Source organism: Daucus carota, chromosome 4 (genome assembly GCF_001625215.2).
Source record: "Daucus carota subsp. sativus chromosome 4, DH1 v3.0, whole genome shotgun sequence".
Taxonomy (NCBI): Eukaryota; Viridiplantae; Streptophyta; class Magnoliopsida; order Apiales; family Apiaceae; genus Daucus; species Daucus carota.
In genome coordinates this window covers 35470499-35488699 of record NC_030384.2, presented here as the reverse complement: position 1 = coordinate 35488699, position 18201 = coordinate 35470499, and the positions used below count along the sequence as shown (strand labels likewise).

The following is an 18201-nucleotide window of genomic DNA, read 5'->3' as shown; positions in this document are numbered from 1 at the left end:
AAATAAATAGAAGTCCTAAAACAAAATATAAGTAATCCTAATTTTTTTTAAATGCTACTTGACTTTTTCCACTACAAATAAGTGTTTCTAACTTCCGAGAAGTCAGCCTTATAATCGATTGTACTTGCTTCTTATTCTTTTTTTAACATTAAGTAGCAAACACTTATTTGAGCTCATCTAAACGGATCTATAATCTGAATCGCTACCGGCTCATTAATACTAATTGAAGACGACGTTCATTATTGAAGTACAAGAAAACAGTTGCATGTTATTACATTAATTAAAAATAATACAGCCGCCGAAATAGATAAAACCATACTCCCTCCGTCCCGGTAGATTGTATACATTTGGTTTGGACACGGAGATCAAGAAAAAGTGTAAAAAGTGAGTAAAGTGAGATGAAAAGTGTGTAAAGTGGTGGGACCCATTTATATTTAATGATAGATTTGAGATAGTGGAGGAAAATAGTGGGTGTAATAGTGTTTATATTATTATAGAATGGAGATAGTGGAAGAAAGAAGTGGGTGTAATAGTGTTTTATATTATTAAAAGTTACTATATTTGGAATGTATAGAAATGATGGGACGTCCCAAAAAGGAAACTGTATAGAATTGATTGGGACGGAGGGAGTACATACACAAACAGATAAAAATCAAAGAATTGTCAGAACTATTTTTGGTATATGAAGACTGCACTTTGCAGAATATTTAGTCCTCGCAATTCTTGTCTTTTTATCTAACTTTAACCCACGTAAAACCAAAAGTTACTATCAAGAGTTTTCGATATTACTGCACCTAGCATAGGTATCGCTGTTGAGTTAGCAGCTCATTGGACTGTCTGGCTGATTATGAGCTGCTATAGCAGTTTCGATCTCCGTCTTCACCGTATTTTTCTCCGTCTCATCTGCCTGCCAGTATAAAACATTGGACTTGCGCGCTTAATTATCAGTGGACGACTGAGGAAAAAACTTGTAAGATTTCAATGTTTAAACGCGTTGTAGAACAAAGAAAAAACACACCCTGGACCAGCTTGTGCTTGATAAACGCTATCACGTGAAACAGAGAATCTCGGTTATGTATATGACACAAGGTCACGAGGACTAATGGAAGCATACGCTACTTCTATATTCGCACACCAGAAAGTGGTAATCTCTTTTCCTCTCTTGTGATTGTCAAAATCTTCTCAATTGTGTCACTAGACCCAAGAAATTAAAGACGTTGTATTGTCATCAATTTGTTATAAATGAAAGCATATTTGAATTTGCTATCGATACAGTAACAGCTAATATTTTCAACGATTTCTTACATGCATAACAATCACTTTCTAATTTAAATGATGGATTTTTTTCCATACAGATTTTATCGACAAAATTTTTATTATACTAATAATAATAATAAAATGTACAAAAATCTCCACTAATAAAATCTAACATCTAAATAAAAATAGTTGCTATTCTATTAACAATATCCATTTTTATATTCTACTTAGAGGTTAAATATTATTAATATATATTCATCTTATTAATTTTATTTTATCAATTATCAAATTCGTAGTCCGTATATAACCTAAGGCAATCCCCTTTGATTAAATTTATTTGATATAAACTTTTTTTTAATTAAATTATTTATTTTATTTTTCTAAAAGAGTTTTTAATAATAATATCTCCTTATGATTATTATACTTGTTCGACGATATAATCATTATTTTGACGCTAGTTTAATATTGTTTCTTCATGTTCCATTGACTCTATCTACAAACATGAATTTCTTATTATATAAATGTCTGAGAACATTTTGTATGTCCTTCGGTTAGATGATAAATTTTTTATGAAAGAACTCCGTTTTTACCGATATCATATTTCGGTACCATTCATCCACGTGAAACTGATTATGACAAAACAAAATAAAAGAATCTCCAAACCTACAAAATTCTAAGCTAAAAAGTCCCGTGACATGTTGAAAATAAATATTTTTTAGATAATATGTATATATTACACCATTTCACTGGTACAAAATCTTTATCTATAACAGTCAACCTCTTGATTGCGTTTATATCTGTCAAATCTGTATTGATCAGTAGTGAAATACCATATTTTGTTTATATCTGTCAAATCTGTACAGATCGAGAGTGAAATACCTAATCATCTTTTTTCATATTAAAATAAGGACAATTACTTAACCCAAAATTCGTTTCCAAATTTTAGTTAGCAATGTATGATTAGTTCCATTCACACTAATAATAATGGACCCCTTATATATATATGTCGGAGTTGTCCCATATCAATTGTAAGAGGGGTAAAAAGCTAGAAGATAAGCTGTCAGAATAACTTCAAAAGTATAAAGCCTTTTCAGAGATGTCCAAAAATAAAGTCGTGCGGGTTCGGTCCGAAACGGATAATATTGTATTATTATGGAATTTATGGCTCTATTAGAGCAACTCCAGCAGCTTCTCTATTTGGAGTCTTAAACCAAAATATGAGGAATATGGGAAAATAATCCACTCCAACAGTATCTTAGTGATTCCCTAAATCACTAAGATCCACTAGCCATGCCTTATCTTTAGGTAAACTCTCTTCTCTCCTAAATCTTATTTTATAATAAATTTTGAATACCAACATGTTCTCTCTCTTCACCTATTGCAATAATGGTAACTTTTAATAATAAAATAGTATATAAGGAATGAATAGAGTTATTAACCAAAAAACCCAACTAACTTGTTATTCTTTTGCCAAAAAACCTATAAACCTTTTTTCACTAATAACCCCAATAAACTTTATTAAATCTTTGAAAAACATTCAACTAGAGTTACTTATAGCTGTTGTGGACTAACCATGATCATCACATATCCTATATAGTAAATTGATTACAATTAATCAAAAAAAAAATAATGAACAGACTGGGAACTGCTCTGCCGCCATAGTTATTGTGACTAAAGGCTCTGAGGTATTTCATCCACCTCGTTTCTACGTGGTTGATTTTCTATGTGGAAAAAATGTATCTTATGGTGTATATTAATGTGTGAAATCCTTACTTAGCTACTCGAGCATAAACAGTTAACCAAGCTTTAGGTGCATCCGTGCAGCACATCAAGCAGCAGAATGGGAACTCCGAATTGAGTAAGACATATTTTAACCACTTAGCACAAACAATCCACCAAAATACAAACAAATTACTCAACCATATACTATGTCCAATCAATAGTCTCGAGCAACTCCAAACAAACACCCTCTAAAACTCTATAAAAATTAATCGCGTGAGACACCCCAACCAAACCTGTGAACTCAGGAAAACATAAAAAGTTGTTCCATCTCCTGACTTTTGTATTGAATGGAGTCAGAAATAACACTCCATCTGCTAATCTTTTCACATACCATCTAATTACGTCAAAATGAAAACCCCATTAATTTATTTCGAAGTTTTACCATAATCTGCCAATATCACACATCTTCACTTGTTTTCATTTTAATTTTTAAATCTAAACTAACAAATATCATATTATAAATTATTCATGTGAATGACTAGGCGCTATGTGGCACACACGTGTATAAAAAGATACAAATCAAGGAAAGATAGATGACAAGTCACATTGGTAGATTTAACCATGGTTTATTTTGTATTTATTTTTATACTTTTAATAAAGTTTATTGGGGTTGTTAAAGAAAATAGAAGTTTAAAGGTTTTTTTGGCAAAAATTTGACAAGTTGATTGGGTTTTTTGATTATAACTCGAATGAATATAAGGAATATTGTTAGAGGTAAGAATAGCTATTATTATCTTAAGTCACTAGGATCCAATATTTTATATTATATTTAAGGAATGGGTTAAGATGCTGCTGGAGATGCTCTTAGTTGGCAGATCGAGGTTGGAACAATCGCCAATAGTATGAGACTTTTTGGCAGGTGTCTAAAAACAAAACGGTGAGGGCTCGGCCTAAAGCGAACAATATTATATGAATATGGAGATATGGCTCTCTTAGCTAGTCCATCAATTTACACATTAACCACTCAGTTGAAATTATCATTTGTATGTCACTGTGATTTGCGAAAAAAGTTTGACATAAAAGGGCCGTTTGGGTGAGTTTAAAATAAGTGCTTCTTACTTAAAATAAAAAAGTGAAGTAAAAGTCAGAAGTTAGAAGTTAGTTAAGACTTATAAGTGATTAAAATGTTTGGGAAAAAAGTAGAAGTCATGAAACAAAAGTTAGAAATCGTAGTTTTTTATATAAGTGCTTCTTGACTTTATACACAAACGGTACGAATAAGTGCTTCCAACTTAAAAGTCCAGAAGCGGGGCTTTTAAGCCCCGCCAAACACCTACAAAATATACGTAGTATCATTCTTAAATTAATATATTTTATTAATAACAATTTTAAATAATAGTAACATACTAACTTAAGATGAGTCACCTAAGCAATATAACTACAAATTTAACAAATTTTACATAATATCTTGCTTACCCATTTTTTGGAAATTAATAAGATCTATAGCCAAGCCACACATTCACGCGTAGTTTAGTGCCTGCCTGCCTGGTAAATGCACTCTTGTTCTATTGATCGATGGGCATACATCAAACTTTAGAGCAGAATTATAGAAAAAGTCAAGTTTTGTTTTCTTGTTTTGGCTTACAAACATGCCATGTCATCATAAGTACGAAATATCGGGATCTAGTTTTAAGAATGTGGGTGAATTATTTTATAATGAAATATTAGCACCAATTAATAATGGTTTTCAAGATTTTTTTAATCCATACATAATCAATATACCCCTTTCAAGTCATCAATTCTTCCAAAATCTTAATATATTGGAATAAGATCATATTATATTTTAATATTTCTCCTTACTTGAATGTCATTTATGGGTTGAGAGTGGAAACGGACACTCATCTTTAAGGTCATAAATTTAATTGTCTTCATGTCTTTAATTAATTATGAAAATATTGGGAGTTGAATTCGAATTTTGCGTGAGCATGCATGTTACAAAATTTTAAGTTGCTGAGAGCAGTACTTACCAGAATCATATTATATTCTAATAATAATGTTGTAGGAGAAATCAAGGAAAGAAAAATTTAGACAAACGGCAAGAGAGATTTACCTCGATAAAAAGTGTCTTCAAGAGGGTATCAGATAAGGAAGTAATGTTGGCAGTGATAATCTTAAGCTTCAATGTTTCAAAAACTTGGCAGAGCTTGATTATTGTGTCCGTTGTTTTAGTGCATGTCAGGCTCACCACAATTGTTTTTTCTCCGATATACGACACCCTCAGCTGCACACCACACACATGGCTTCATTTTATATTTATCTCGCCCCACAAATCTTAGCTAAGCTAAGCTAATCTAATCTTGATTAATATTATAATACTCTATGACTTGTGTCATGGCCATATAATTTAAAATCACAAATCTTTGTTATAATATATGTGTATATTAGCGTGACAAGGCAAATGAGTGAAAGAGAAGTTTGGCAAAAAATGGAAATTAAAGAAAGAAAGAGTAAATGGCCCACCTCAATGACTTCGATGGGGGATGATGTTGATGATGATTTCCCGGAGTCATAGGAACACAGCTGTTGTGGCTCATGCACAGTTCTCTTCTTCTTCTTACATGCTGATGTCTGGTCTGCTTGTTTCGAGTCCTCACTATACAAATCTTGTTTCTTGGAAGCCATGGACTCCAGTTGGGCTATTTCACCTTGGATTCTTCTCTCTTGTTCTTGCAGTTCCTGAATATAGCTTATTGCATCTTTCACAATCGATGCCTTGTCCATCTGCATCACATGATCAATTTTAATGTGAAAGGAACTAAGGAGAGTCTATAATATGCTGATCGAGTCTAGGTTGTTCTTAAACTTTGACTTATTATTTAATTTTATAAGATACATAGTTTCATATGTTTCGAAATTCTGATCCCGTCACCGTTAGGATCCGGAGATAAGATTGAGTGTACCTTAGTTATGTTAGGGACAACAGCTCGGAGGGCATAGAGCCTATCATTTAGTTTCTTCCTTCTGTTTCTTTCCGAGACTATGTTTTTTGATGCAGCTGAAGACTGGCCTCCGTCCGGTGAACTGGAATCGTAGTAGGCTGATAATGTGTCATCCAGCAACAAGCTGCACACCATACATTTGTACGAGCATTATTATTTCTCAGGAATTAAAAAATTCATTAAATTATAAAACAACAGGCTGTAAGCTACCTGCCTAGTTCTTCAGCATTATAATATCGGTTGGTTTCCCAGTACAGCTGATATTCATCTAAGCTTTCCATTTCACAACTGTGTCTTTGTTTGAGACGAGAGGAAGAAGTGGAGACTTATCAAGGATTCAGTTGATTATTATATACTCCCTCCGTCCCAAAAAGAGTGAGCTGGTTTGACTTTCACGGAGATTAAGAAAAATGTAGTAAGTTTAGTTGAAAAGTGGGTAAAGTGGTGGGACCTACCAATATTTAATAATAGATTTGAGATAGTGGAGGAAGATAGTGGGTGTAATAGTGTTTATATTATTATAGAAAAGAGATAGTGGAAAAAAGTAGTGGGTGTAATAGTGAAAAGTAGTGTTCAAAAATAGTAAGTATTGTAGGTTCATTCTTTTTGGGACGTCCCAAAAAGGAATAAGGGTCACATAAAATGGGACGGAGGGAGTATAAAGGACCGCCAGCTGTTCATGTATATACACGTTCACGTAGAAATCGGGATTAATTGACAGAGTTCGTGATTGGGCAATGATAAATGTGACAACACGGTTCAAATTCCAAGACTTTTTTCGAAAATCGGATCAAGTATCGAATTCCAAATTTGAAAATAAGTCGAAATACATTTGCATAATTACAATAATTTAGGTAATCTAAGTGGGTGTTTGGCGGTCACTTTTAAGCGGGGCTTCTCGGTTTATAAGTTAGAAGCACTTATTCGTACCGTTTGTGTAAAAAGTCAATAAGCACTTATAAAAAGTTAGGAATGCTAGCTTTTGTTTCGGCCTTCTACTTTTTTCCCAAACACTTTAATCACTTATAAGTCTTATCTTACTTCTAACTTCTACTCCACTTATTTATTTCAGGTAAAAAATACTTATTTTAAACTCACCTAAACGGCCCCTAAAGTTCACAAAAGTCCTTAAAAGATCATGATTTGTTGGAGCTGTACAACTACGTTCATGTCTAGTCGAAACAAATAGTCATAGGCCCAGTGCATATCTCTTTAGTCATTGTGAGATAATACCGGATTGTTTTTTGTCCTCTACTCCAGACTTTTGTCATTGAAGTTAATATGATCGGCCTTTGTATCCCCACTACCGACAACTTGCCCAATCAAGTTTTCAAGAGTTGGTTCTGAATAAGTGAATATCATATGTGAATACTGAGTCTGAAAATAAATTGAAATATACGGACCCAATTGCAATAATTTAAATAATTCCTAAGTTGATCACAAACTTTTAAAAAATCATGATTTGTCGATATAATTGATAATCCTGCTTATACTTATAAACCTAAGTCAAGTCTTCGCCCTTCGCGATTTTAGTTAAAAGTTGCTCTAGCTCAATTATTTCTGTTTTGCCGGCCACCTTTCAAGCACGTGTGGTTTGTAGAGGAACAGGCGAGGCTCCACGCATATTACCATTTTTCCCATTTTTCGTGTAATCTATACTGTGGCTGTGGACCTGTGGTAGTGTGTACAGAAGTCGTCAAACACAGCTAACTTTTGAATCCAGATCTCTCTGATTTTATTGAGTATGTATATTTTATAATATCAATAACATATAAAATAATTAAAAATATATATATCTATAGGCTGTATTGGGATTACTTCTCGTTGTTATTATTATTATTATTATTATTATTATTATTATTATTATTATTATTATTATTATTATTTAATCATATTTATTAAACTTTTCTTTTACATTGATGATAAAAGTAGTAAAAGCTAATAATGAAATTTCTTTCCTTATAAGAGATTCAAGGTCCGATTTGCACCAAATATATGTTAAAATTAATTTTTTAGCTTCAAAAGAAAATAGATTGAAACTAAAATTAGTTAAAAGGTATTCTCTTTAACAAGCTTTTTTTAGAATTTTCGAATTATAAAATTTTATATTATTTTTTAAATACACAACCTGTCAAAGTTATTATTGTCATTATATTTTCATGAAATATAAATTATTCTTTTTAACTTATAACCCATGATAGATTAATATTTTATTCTAATATGTTTATAATGAATGTGCATGCCTTTGGCTCCCCTGGCTGTAGGAGTGTTCATCAAACCGCCCACACCGCATAAACCGTCCGCACCACACCGCAGAATGCGGTTTTTTTTTCATGGTGCGGTTGCGGGTTGAAATTTTAACAAACCGCGCGGTGCGGGTTGCGGTTTGACATTATACAAGCGCGGTTCAAACCGCACCGCACCGCTATTTTCTAATATATAAAAATATGTCACATATAATTACAAATATTTATATTATATAGATTGATTATTTATTATGATGTTATCTCCTATGTGTGTATATATATATATATGTTTAAGTTACTAAACTTAATTAAAATAATTTTACAATACAAATTTATTTTATTTTTTTTTTTGACGAAAAGCTGGGAATTTTATTAGCACTTCAAATCCATCTCAATACAATATTTAACAGAGCTCGGAATTGAGTCTCTATCAAAACTACGATCTGGGTAATTATATGATTCCCTAGCAAGTTGATGGGCAACCATATTTTCAGAACGCTTAACATGATACAAAGAAATTTTGTTCAACCTTCGGATATAGCTCCAACAATCTTCAATAACCTTACCGAACTGAGATCTCATAGGTGTTTTGCTCCTGATCGCTTGTACCACAACCAAGCAATCTGAGACCAGAATTACCTTTGGCCACTGCATCACATCTATCCAGCTCAATGCCTCTTTCACTGCCATGGCTTCACCTAGAACTGGAGCAACTTTGCTTGGCAGTATAAGTGTCTTTGCTTGAATAAGTTCTCCATTATCGTCTCTCGCAACCAGACCCAACCCTGCTGCATCCTTGTCTTCGAAAACAGCCGCGTCAACTGATACCTTAATAGAATTCGGTTGAGGATTAACCCAAATACAATCACCATCTCCTTCGAAAGTAGGCTGGAGAAGGGTAGTAGAAGACCTATTTTGGGCTATTGACTATTGTGTAAGGTACTGCTTCGCTGCAGCTACTGTTTTATTGACTGATGAGAAGCGTTGGTTCCACACTATATCATTACGATTACGCCATATTGCCCAGCATAGTGTGATGATTTCAGCTTGGACCTTCGAACTTGCTGTATGCAACACACGCTCCAACCAAGTAGTAAAATCTAAACATCATATCCCCTGATTCTCAACTTTAAGGAGCAACCAACATTGTTGAGCGAAAGAACAAGATACCAAGCTGTGCATAATAGATTCGTTCTCTTGCTGACAAACTGGACACAAAGTTTGAACTTGCACTCTTTTAATATGTAGCTGAACGAGAGTAGGAAGACAATTAGTGAGTGCACGCCAAACCACATTTATACACTTTGGGGGTGCTCTGATTTTCCACAGCTTTGTGAAAATGTTATCAGCAGACCTCCATGATTCCTTCTTTTGCTGTAACCATCTGTACGCACTTTTTACAGAGTATAAACCTGTAACTTCATGAGACCAATATAACACATCCTCTCCTTCGTTATCAGCAACCACCATATCAAGGATGATCTGTTGGTCCCTGTCATTAAACTCAGACTTAATAATATCACGATCCCACTGTTTACTACCGTCTTGGAACAGAGATGCCACTGAACGATCTTTCAACGCTTGGGAGTCAGTGGTGATATACGGGCTATCATTATTGGCTAACCATGGTTGTCCGATAATATTTATATTCTTGCCTGAGCCAATTCTCCATCGAACACCTTCCACAATCAGCTGCTTTGCTTCATAAATACTGCGCCAAATGAAACTTGGGTTATGTCCCGGTACCGAGTTCAGAAAATCACTATTAGCAAAGTATCTGGCCTTATATAGCTTGGTGACTAAACTATTTGGATTAGAGAGAAACCTCCAGCCTTGTTTGCCTAGCATGGAAATGTTGAAGTCCCGGAAGTCCCTAAAACCCATGCCACCCTCCGCTTTGTGCTTGGACAATCGTTCCCAATTCATCCAAATAAGGCAAGAATACAAATTAAATACAATACAAATTTGAATTTTACAATACAAATTAAGGTTAGTTTTAAGACGACAAATTAAATATTTTAATTATATTCGTTTTCTATGTAATAACGTATTAGTGTTGAAATCTTTTCATCTTCATCATTATCATACTTATATTTTAGTTTATATTTTTTTTATGAGTATCGTAACTCTAAATTTGTGTGTGTGTGTGTGTATCATAAAAAAAATTTAAATACTTATAGTTTAAAATTATATTTATATTGTCATTCAAAAGTATAAATTTTTTGAATGTATAAACCATGCAAACCGCATGAACCACACCACACCGCACCGCACCGCAATTTTGTGGTGTGGTTTACGCGGTTTTTATATTACGTGGTGCGGTTGCGGTTTATGAATTTTCCCAAACCGCATGCGCGGATTGATTTGTGATTTTTGGAAAAAACCGCACCGCCCGCACCGCGAACACCCTTACGTGGCCGTATATGCCGAGACACCAACAGTTGAACAACTCGTTTCTATCAACTTTGATAATTTCCGCATATGGGCAACTGGGCAAGTCGTTTATGTATATATCAAGAGCATGGTAACTTTGATAATTCCGGGGCATTATCAAATCGTACCACCTTTAGCTTTCCCTCGAATTGTGTAGCAACATAAATTTTTTATTTTTTAAGTAATCTGACTTATTGTCAACCAAATAGACCAATTTTATTCGACTAAAGTTAGGGGTGAGCATAAAAATCCGAATTCCGAGTTATCCGATTTTCCGATCTGGTATCCGATTTAAAATATCCGGAAATTTGGATATCCGATCCGAATAAACCGGACCGGATATCAGATCCGGCTTTTTTTAATAAATTCGGATCTGGATCCGGATCACATATATATAAGAAACCAGATATCCGCATCCGATCCGGTTTTGTTATTTTAAATTAAAAATTACTTTTATAAATAATATATAATATTTTTCTTAATCTTTTAAATAGAAGATCTATTACAAATTACTTTTGTGCATCTATGTTCTTTTAGCAGTAATATTGTGTGAAATTTCCTCCCAGTGATTTTAAGATGTAGAGATTTAAGTACACGCAGACGGAGAATTTTAGCACTAATAAACATCCGCGGAGAAGAGTCCCCGGTTATGCAGAAGTAGAGAGACAGATGTGAAAAAATTGAACATGCAACTTTATGTATTAAAAACAGTCCTGCCTAAGCTACTGTTAGTAGTTTTTCATTTCATACTTGTAGGAAAAAATAAATTAAACATTACAAATTTATGGAATTAGAAAGTAATGCATAATATTTTTTAAGAAATGGGATCCAGACTATCCGTTTTTCGACCGGTTTAAAAAGATATCTGAATATCCGATTAAACCGGAACCGGAATAAGTATTTAGTGATTAGAAAAACCGGATATCCGGTTTATAATTCATAACCGGACCGGATATCCGGTTTTGCTCACCGATGACCAAAATCATCCACCAAAGGAAGAAAATATATATATTCCTCGAGTTGGCACTCGAGATGGACCCCATATATCCATGTGGATCAAATTAAAAGCTTATGATGCATTTGATTTACTAATGGATAAAGTTAGTATTTTGGTCATTTTAATTACAAGACATGTGAGGCATACCTGTTGCTTATGTTGGTGAAGGTAGTGTTTTACTTGAGCAATATTTTGTAATTTGGATATTGGTGTGTGCACTAACCTTTGGCACCAAATCATGAGAAGTTGGCTTCTTTTTACCTCATATGTATCATCCAGACCATTTAAAAACTGAAAAAGTTTCTATTTAGCAAAAAAAAAAAAACTGAAAAAGTTTCGCCTCCTTCATGGTGTCCACGGCATTCGACAGATTTGTGATGACTATGATTCTGGGCAAGATATTCATCAAATCGATTTCTTCCCACGGACTGTTTTAGCCGATGAAGTAATCACTAACCTTCATCCCATTTTGTTTCGACTTAATTAGTTTATACTTTCTTGAACTATTGGACTGGGAAAACTATTTTTCAAGTTGTTTCCATATATCAGCAGCAGTATTACTATGTCTATAGGGGCATAAAGAGTTCAAGAGGCAAAGGTGCAGACACTCAGGTCTGAGTTTGAGGCTCTGTCCATGAAGGAGTTTAGTGATCCGAAGGTGAACGTTGACACACGGATGGATAAAATAGCGCTGGCAGCAATTTATCAAGGCATTCCAGAGAAGTTTATGTTAACTCTAGCCTTTTTTTACCAGCGAGACTTAACATAAACTCATCTGGATGCCTTGATAAATTGCTGCCAACACCATTTTATCCATCCGTGTTTCAACATTCACCTTCGGGTCACTAGGCTCCACAGCCTCCCAAACTCCCTGAGCTTCCATGAAGACCTGCATCTTCATTGACCACGCCGTGTAGTTGGATTTTGACAATATCGGATAGTCTATACTCACTGTTCCCTCTTTGACTTTTGATACCATATGTTGAAATATATGATCGATTGTATGAATATAAATTGAGAGAATACAAAGTGAAACTTGACTGATATTACTGAGTTAAAAATACATAAACCGAAGAATACTAAAGACTTAAACTCCTACTACTGCGACAAACGAGGAGCATCACCTGATATGACTCCACTACTTTCCTAAAAATACTCAACTCCTCACGACCTATTCAGTTGCATACAAACACGTTGGATACATCTGACTTATTCAAACAATCAATTAAAACAAAACAAATTATAAAACAAATAATTAATAACACCTAAGTTTAAGATTATTCCAACAATAAACAACACAGAAGATTTAATATTATCTGAAAAATATTGTTATGGATCTAAGAAATTACCAATGTATTACATGTGTCCCACTGAACCGCTTCCACCGCATCTGTTGTGCTTCTTGAAACTGACCCATCTATAAACCCAAGCTTTCTTTTTCCCGACAACTGAATCTCAAATGACCTCCTCCATGTTCCATAGTCTCCCGCATCTTGTAATTTGGTTACGTTATATCGAGGTTGGCCTATCAGATGGGTGTAAAAAGATAGGGTTTTAGAGGTCCGTGAATGAAAGTTTGTCGTTAGCGGTGAGTAGATCTAGAAACTAGGATATTGTGTTTGATAATAACATGACAACACTCACCTATCTAGACACTAGTAATTACACACTCAGCTACTTGTATAAAACTTTAACTTCTCACCACAAAATCGATATAAAACTTAGTTATTTATGCTAGCTCTGATACCATGAAAACTTTTATGCATCTAAAGCATGAAGATAACTTTGAAGTAATTCAGTGAGAGAATGGGAACAACTCTGCATAACAAGAAACTTGCATATTCTGCATTGAGGACCACAGTCTACACCCCTGTGTCTTTTTATCTGTATAACAGTACTACCAACGTACCAACTTAAGAAAAGACTACTACACCTTACACAACTGATGGACCCTATACAAATCCTAATCAGTAGTGACAAGGCTAGCTAACTCAACTGCATACCACAGTGAGACTGTTATTAGAATAAACAAAATAGACTGAAATAAACCAGTAACAATCATCTGCTTCATTACACTTAACAATATATGTATCATTGTTAAGGTAGCAACTCATTGGACTGCAAGCCTGGATGATTGACAGCTCTTATAGCAGTTTCGATCTCTATCTTTATTGTATCTTTCTCCATCTCATCTGCCTGTGAGCATAAAATATTGGACTTGCTAAATGTGAAGAAAACAACATGCTAAATGTGGATGTTAAAACACACATGAACTAATGGAAGTTTACGACGCTATATTCATGAAACAATCACTCACCAGATGATCTTAAAATTTGAAGGGACCGCATAATAATTTTAGTTTCGTAGCCGGCTGCTTACTCTCAGTTTTATCGCTATATAAACTGATATTATATATTTTTATGTTAAAGTTTTATTTGAAATTTAATTATTAATCACTAATTTTTCTTGTGTTTTAGCATCAATTTGCTAAATAATATTAATGAATAATTAATATATAATTCTTATCTTTATCCCAAATTATATACTATAATTATTACTTATATATCCTATTTAAAATATTAAATATATTAATGTAATTAAAATTAATTATTTAATTTTACACGTTGCCTCATTTATTGAGCGGGGCCTGCCATTCTTGTCCACTTCAAAAACGTATACAAATTCCTGTTCAGTTCAGCGTTCATTGGTATAGTATCTCAACAAATACACATGTTTTTTCGTACACCGGGTACCACGAAACTACACAGACCGGCCTGTTTCGCTGCTTAGAGAATGAAAAGAAAATAAGGGAAAAGTCTGCTTTATTTCCTTAATTCGGCTTAGAAAGAACTGTCTTGTCGTGATAAGCAGAGACATCATGATATTATTCTTAAAGGTATGACTAGTTAATTGTTTTATAATCACATATTCACACTAAAATTGACTTTCAAAGATCTGTCAACTCATACCTTTACCTATTTGTTTTTGTTAGTTTTCGTAAGATAATCAAATTTAGCATTTAATTAGATCACTTTTCCTACGAATCTTATACGGAGGACGCTCTAGAGTGATATCCTTGAAACCGAAAAATTCAACATTTATCATTTTAAAGGTTATCACAGTTATCTATATCGATAATTACATGGAATCGAAACTTTTTATCACTATGGAGTCTCATTTCTTTATTATTTTTTTTCAACTGTTTGACACGTATTTTAAGGTGCATATAAAGTATAAGTTCACAAAAATTGACATTTACAAAAATTTAAATACATTAAATTTTATTAATTCAGAAGAAATTTTTTTAAAATATTTATTTAATTATATTTTATAAGAATTTTAACATAAGTGTCGAACAGCTGTCCCCCAAGTATAAATAATTGAAAGGGGTGAGGACTAGTTTAAAACATTTTACTGTAATTCGAATAGTTAATTGAGAAAGAGTTACTCGTATAGCTAATTATAATAATATAAAAAAATGTAGCGTAAATACGGCTCCCTTTGTACCCTTTAGTTGTAGATTTTTGGGAGAGATGTCTCCGCACATATATTACTATTTTTATGAAATATATTTGTTTAAATTTAAATTAATTTTTTTTTTTAAATAAAAGTTTACTGTTTAAATTTTTATTCGGAAGTATAATTTTGAAATAAGTTATAAAATTATATTTTGTAAAAACCTTAAAATAAGTGAGTTGTTTTAATTAGTGTTATGTACGTGGATATTAGGTTGTAATCAAAACTTAAGATCTCAAAACATGTCATTTTACGTATACGTAATTTTGTGCATGATTAATTATTTTTCCAATATCTATATAATATCATAGATCGAAGGAAAGAAAAATTTCAGACAAGCGGCAAGAATTTACCTCGATAAAAACTGTCATTGAAAGGGTAGCAGAGAAGGAAGTAATGTTGGCTGTGATAATCTTAAACTTCAATGATTCAAAAGCTTCGCAAAGCTTGATTATTGCGTCCGTTCTTTTACTGCATATCAAGCTCGCCACGATTATTTTTGCTTCAACGTACGACACTTTTATCTGCACATCACACACGTGCATTTTTATATTCATCGTTCGTCCCATCCTCGCTGATTAATCTGCTAAGCGAATCTCGAATAGTATTATAATAATACGACTGCACGAGTTCAGTCATGGCTGCGACACAATCGCGCGAGATCGTTTATATTTGAGATAGCTTGTTTTGCATGTATTTCAAGATTGTAGGGTTCTGATTAATTGAGTAGGATAAAGGAAGAATGTCATGAAATTTTATACTACTGAGATTGAGATTGTTTAAAGAAAATGTCTATTATTCTATTTCAAACATTTTTAACTTGATATCTAACTCATATATTTTACAGAAAAATTGTTGATTCATGTTCCTCGTCATATTTCCCTACGATCTTAATCATATATACTATAGAAAATTTAGACTCACTTATTTTTAATCAAGGTCGTTTAAAATTTTTGTTATCTCCATAAAATTTCATTCTAATTTTTCGTATCATTTGCCCTTCGTTCTATTCTATCTCAGTCAGCACAACCTTAAACTTTAATTTTATAAATTATTTTAATTTCATTTTTATTATGTTAAATTTTTATTTAGCAAAAAAAAATTAATTATGACACTAATTTTATATACATCTAAAAAAACTAGCCAACTCCTGAAGATAATGGTAAAAAAATGAGTGGAATGAGAAGTATATATTACAAAGTCTAATTAGGTTTTGTTATAATATGAGTGAACGGGAAAGATAGCAAAAGTAAAAAGGAAGAAAGGAGTTAATGCCTCACATCAATGACTTGGATCGGTGGTGATGACGATGATCCTCCACCCCCGGAGACATAGGAAGACAGCTGTTGTTGCTCATGCGCAATTCTTTTCTTCTTACACCAATCTTGTTTCTCGGAAGCCATTGACTCAAGTTGTGCTATTTCACCCTGAATTCTTCCTTCTTGTTCTTGCAGTTCTTGAATATAGCTTATTGCATCTTTCACAGTCGATGCCTTGTCCATCTGCAACACAAAGCCAATATTGTGACGGCACTAAGGAGCTAAGAGTTGATCACTACTCGGTTGGTCTTAGATTTTGACAAAAGTTTAATTTTATAAAATATTCAGTTATTTCATATTTTTTGAGATTTCTTTTTTCATAAATGTCTACATGGTGACGGAACTAAGGAGAGTCAAGCATATGAGAAAATATTGTGACGGAACTAAGTAGAGTCTAGCATGGGCTGATCACGACTCGATTGGTCATAAATTTTGACAAAAGTTTAATTTTGTAAGATATTCAATTTCATTTTTTATAGGGATTTCTGTTTTCGCAAATGTCTACATGCAAATATGCATGTGAGATTAGGTTGTGTACCTTAGTTATGTTGGGCACAATAGCTCGGAGGGCATAGAGCCTATCATTTAGTTTCTGCCTTCTGTTTCTTTCGGCGACTATGTTTCTTGATGCAGCTGAAGGCTGGCCTCCGTCTGGTGCAATGGAATCGCCGGGGGCTAATAATGTGTCATCCTGCAACAAGCTACACACCAAACATTTGTTCACGTATTGTTATTTCTCAAAAAAATGCCATAAAAATCATTAACTTATGAAACAACATGTGCATGTGTACTACCTGCGTATTAGTTCTTCAGCATTATAGTTGCTGTTGGTTTCCCAGTGCAGCTTATATTCATCAAAGCTTTCCATTTCACAACTATGCTTATATCTTTATTCTCTCTATGTGACGAGAGAGGATGAGGTGAAGCTTATGAAGGAGTTCATTCGCCTTTTATACATATTGGACTGCAAGCTTTCATATATAGGTTTGGTCATATACAAAATTAACCTAGTCAACAAACTATTAGCATTCAAATAATTGATCAATTTTAGCTATCAATTGATCTAAAGAATGAAGAATGCAAGTTGGCGACTTAGTCAGTCAGTCAGTCAATATTATATTCTTATATATATAATAAGCAAGCGTGCGAAATGATAATTTGTCCGTTATATACAGTATTTTAGAATAAATATGAATCATTGAATCTTATTATTTCATTAAAATTATCATTAGATATTCATATATAATATTTAAATATAATGTATAATTTATATTTTAATGTTTTAAACTAAATTGATATAAGTTTTGTAATAAAATGTTCCTCATATTCTTTTTATAGAGCATTTAAAAAATAGGAATATATATTTACAACTACAGTTATTTAATTAATAATATATTTTTTTTTATATATTAGTTAAATCGCAGTCATTGAATGGGTTTTAAATGTGATGGTGATTTTTTTAGCCTCTACAGACTCAGAACATATATTATATTTTAAGGAATTTAATTATATAACATTAATGATAATCATAATATTAAATTATGAACTTATTAAATTATTGTAAATTTATGTTTTTAATAACAAATATAGGTTGGATATAATTTAATAATAGAAATATTTAAAAACATCTAAATTAATTTTTAAGTAATATTATTTATTTTATTATAAATTAAGGTCTACAAATATTTTTGCTATGATTCGAATTTGTTTCA

The 18201-nt window shown here is 32.9% G+C and overlaps 2 protein-coding genes across 3 annotated transcripts; both read right to left on the bottom strand.

Moving 5' to 3' along the window:
* Window positions 1-217: 217 nt before the first annotated feature.
* LOC108216954 (transcription factor bHLH35) lies at window positions 218-6320 on the bottom strand. Of its 2 annotated transcripts, XR_010290843.1 has the most exons (6): window positions 6189-6320; window positions 5940-6102; window positions 5500-5760; window positions 5090-5260; window positions 1019-1194; window positions 218-907 (listed from the first exon to the last, which is right to left on the bottom strand). XR_010290843.1 is itself a non-coding variant. In XM_017389814.2 (5 exons), the coding sequence occupies exons 1-5, from the start codon at window positions 6257-6259 to the stop codon at window positions 818-820; spliced, it is 756 nt and encodes a 251-aa protein (XP_017245303.1). In that variant the 5' UTR covers window positions 6260-6320; the 3' UTR covers window positions 218-817. The 2 variants fall into 2 exon arrangements, 1 of the variants encoding a protein (XP_017245303.1); XM_017389814.2 differs by lacking the exon at window positions 1019-1194.
* A 2270-nt stretch (window positions 6321-8590) lies between these two features.
* On the bottom strand, window positions 8591-17357 carry LOC108217314 (transcription factor bHLH35). Its single transcript, XM_017390150.2, has 6 exons — window positions 17284-17357; window positions 17028-17190; window positions 16451-16672; window positions 15524-15694; window positions 10050-13850; window positions 8591-9935 (listed from the first exon to the last, which is right to left on the bottom strand). The coding sequence occupies exons 1-5, from the start codon at window positions 17355-17357 to the stop codon at window positions 13752-13754; spliced, it is 729 nt and encodes a 242-aa protein (XP_017245639.2). The 3' UTR covers window positions 8591-9935; window positions 10050-13751.
* Between the last annotated feature and the right edge of the window lie 844 nt (window positions 17358-18201).

Coding starts and splice junctions, on each gene's coding strand:
- LOC108217314 (XM_017390150.2), bottom strand. CDS start 17,357: ATGGAAAGCTTTGATGAATATAAGCTGCACTGGGAAACCAACAGCAAC. Junction 17,191..17,283: donor GCTGAAGAACTAATACGCAG/GTAGTACACATG, acceptor TTTGGTGTGTAG/CTTGTTGCAGGATGACACAT. Junction 13,851..15,523: donor CAATGACAGTTTTTATCGAG/GTAAATTCTTGC, acceptor TTATGCTCACAG/GCAGATGAGATGGAGAAAGA.
- LOC108216954 (XM_017389814.2), bottom strand. CDS start 6,259: ATGGAAAGCTTAGATGAATATCAGCTGTACTGGGAAACCAACCGATAT. Junction 6,103..6,188: donor AATGCTGAAGAACTAGGCAG/GTAGCTTACAGC, acceptor TATGGTGTGCAG/CTTGTTGCTGGATGACACAT. Junction 5,261..5,499: donor CCCCCATCGAAGTCATTGAG/GTGGGCCATTTA, acceptor TGTGGTGTGCAG/CTGAGGGTGTCGTATATCGG.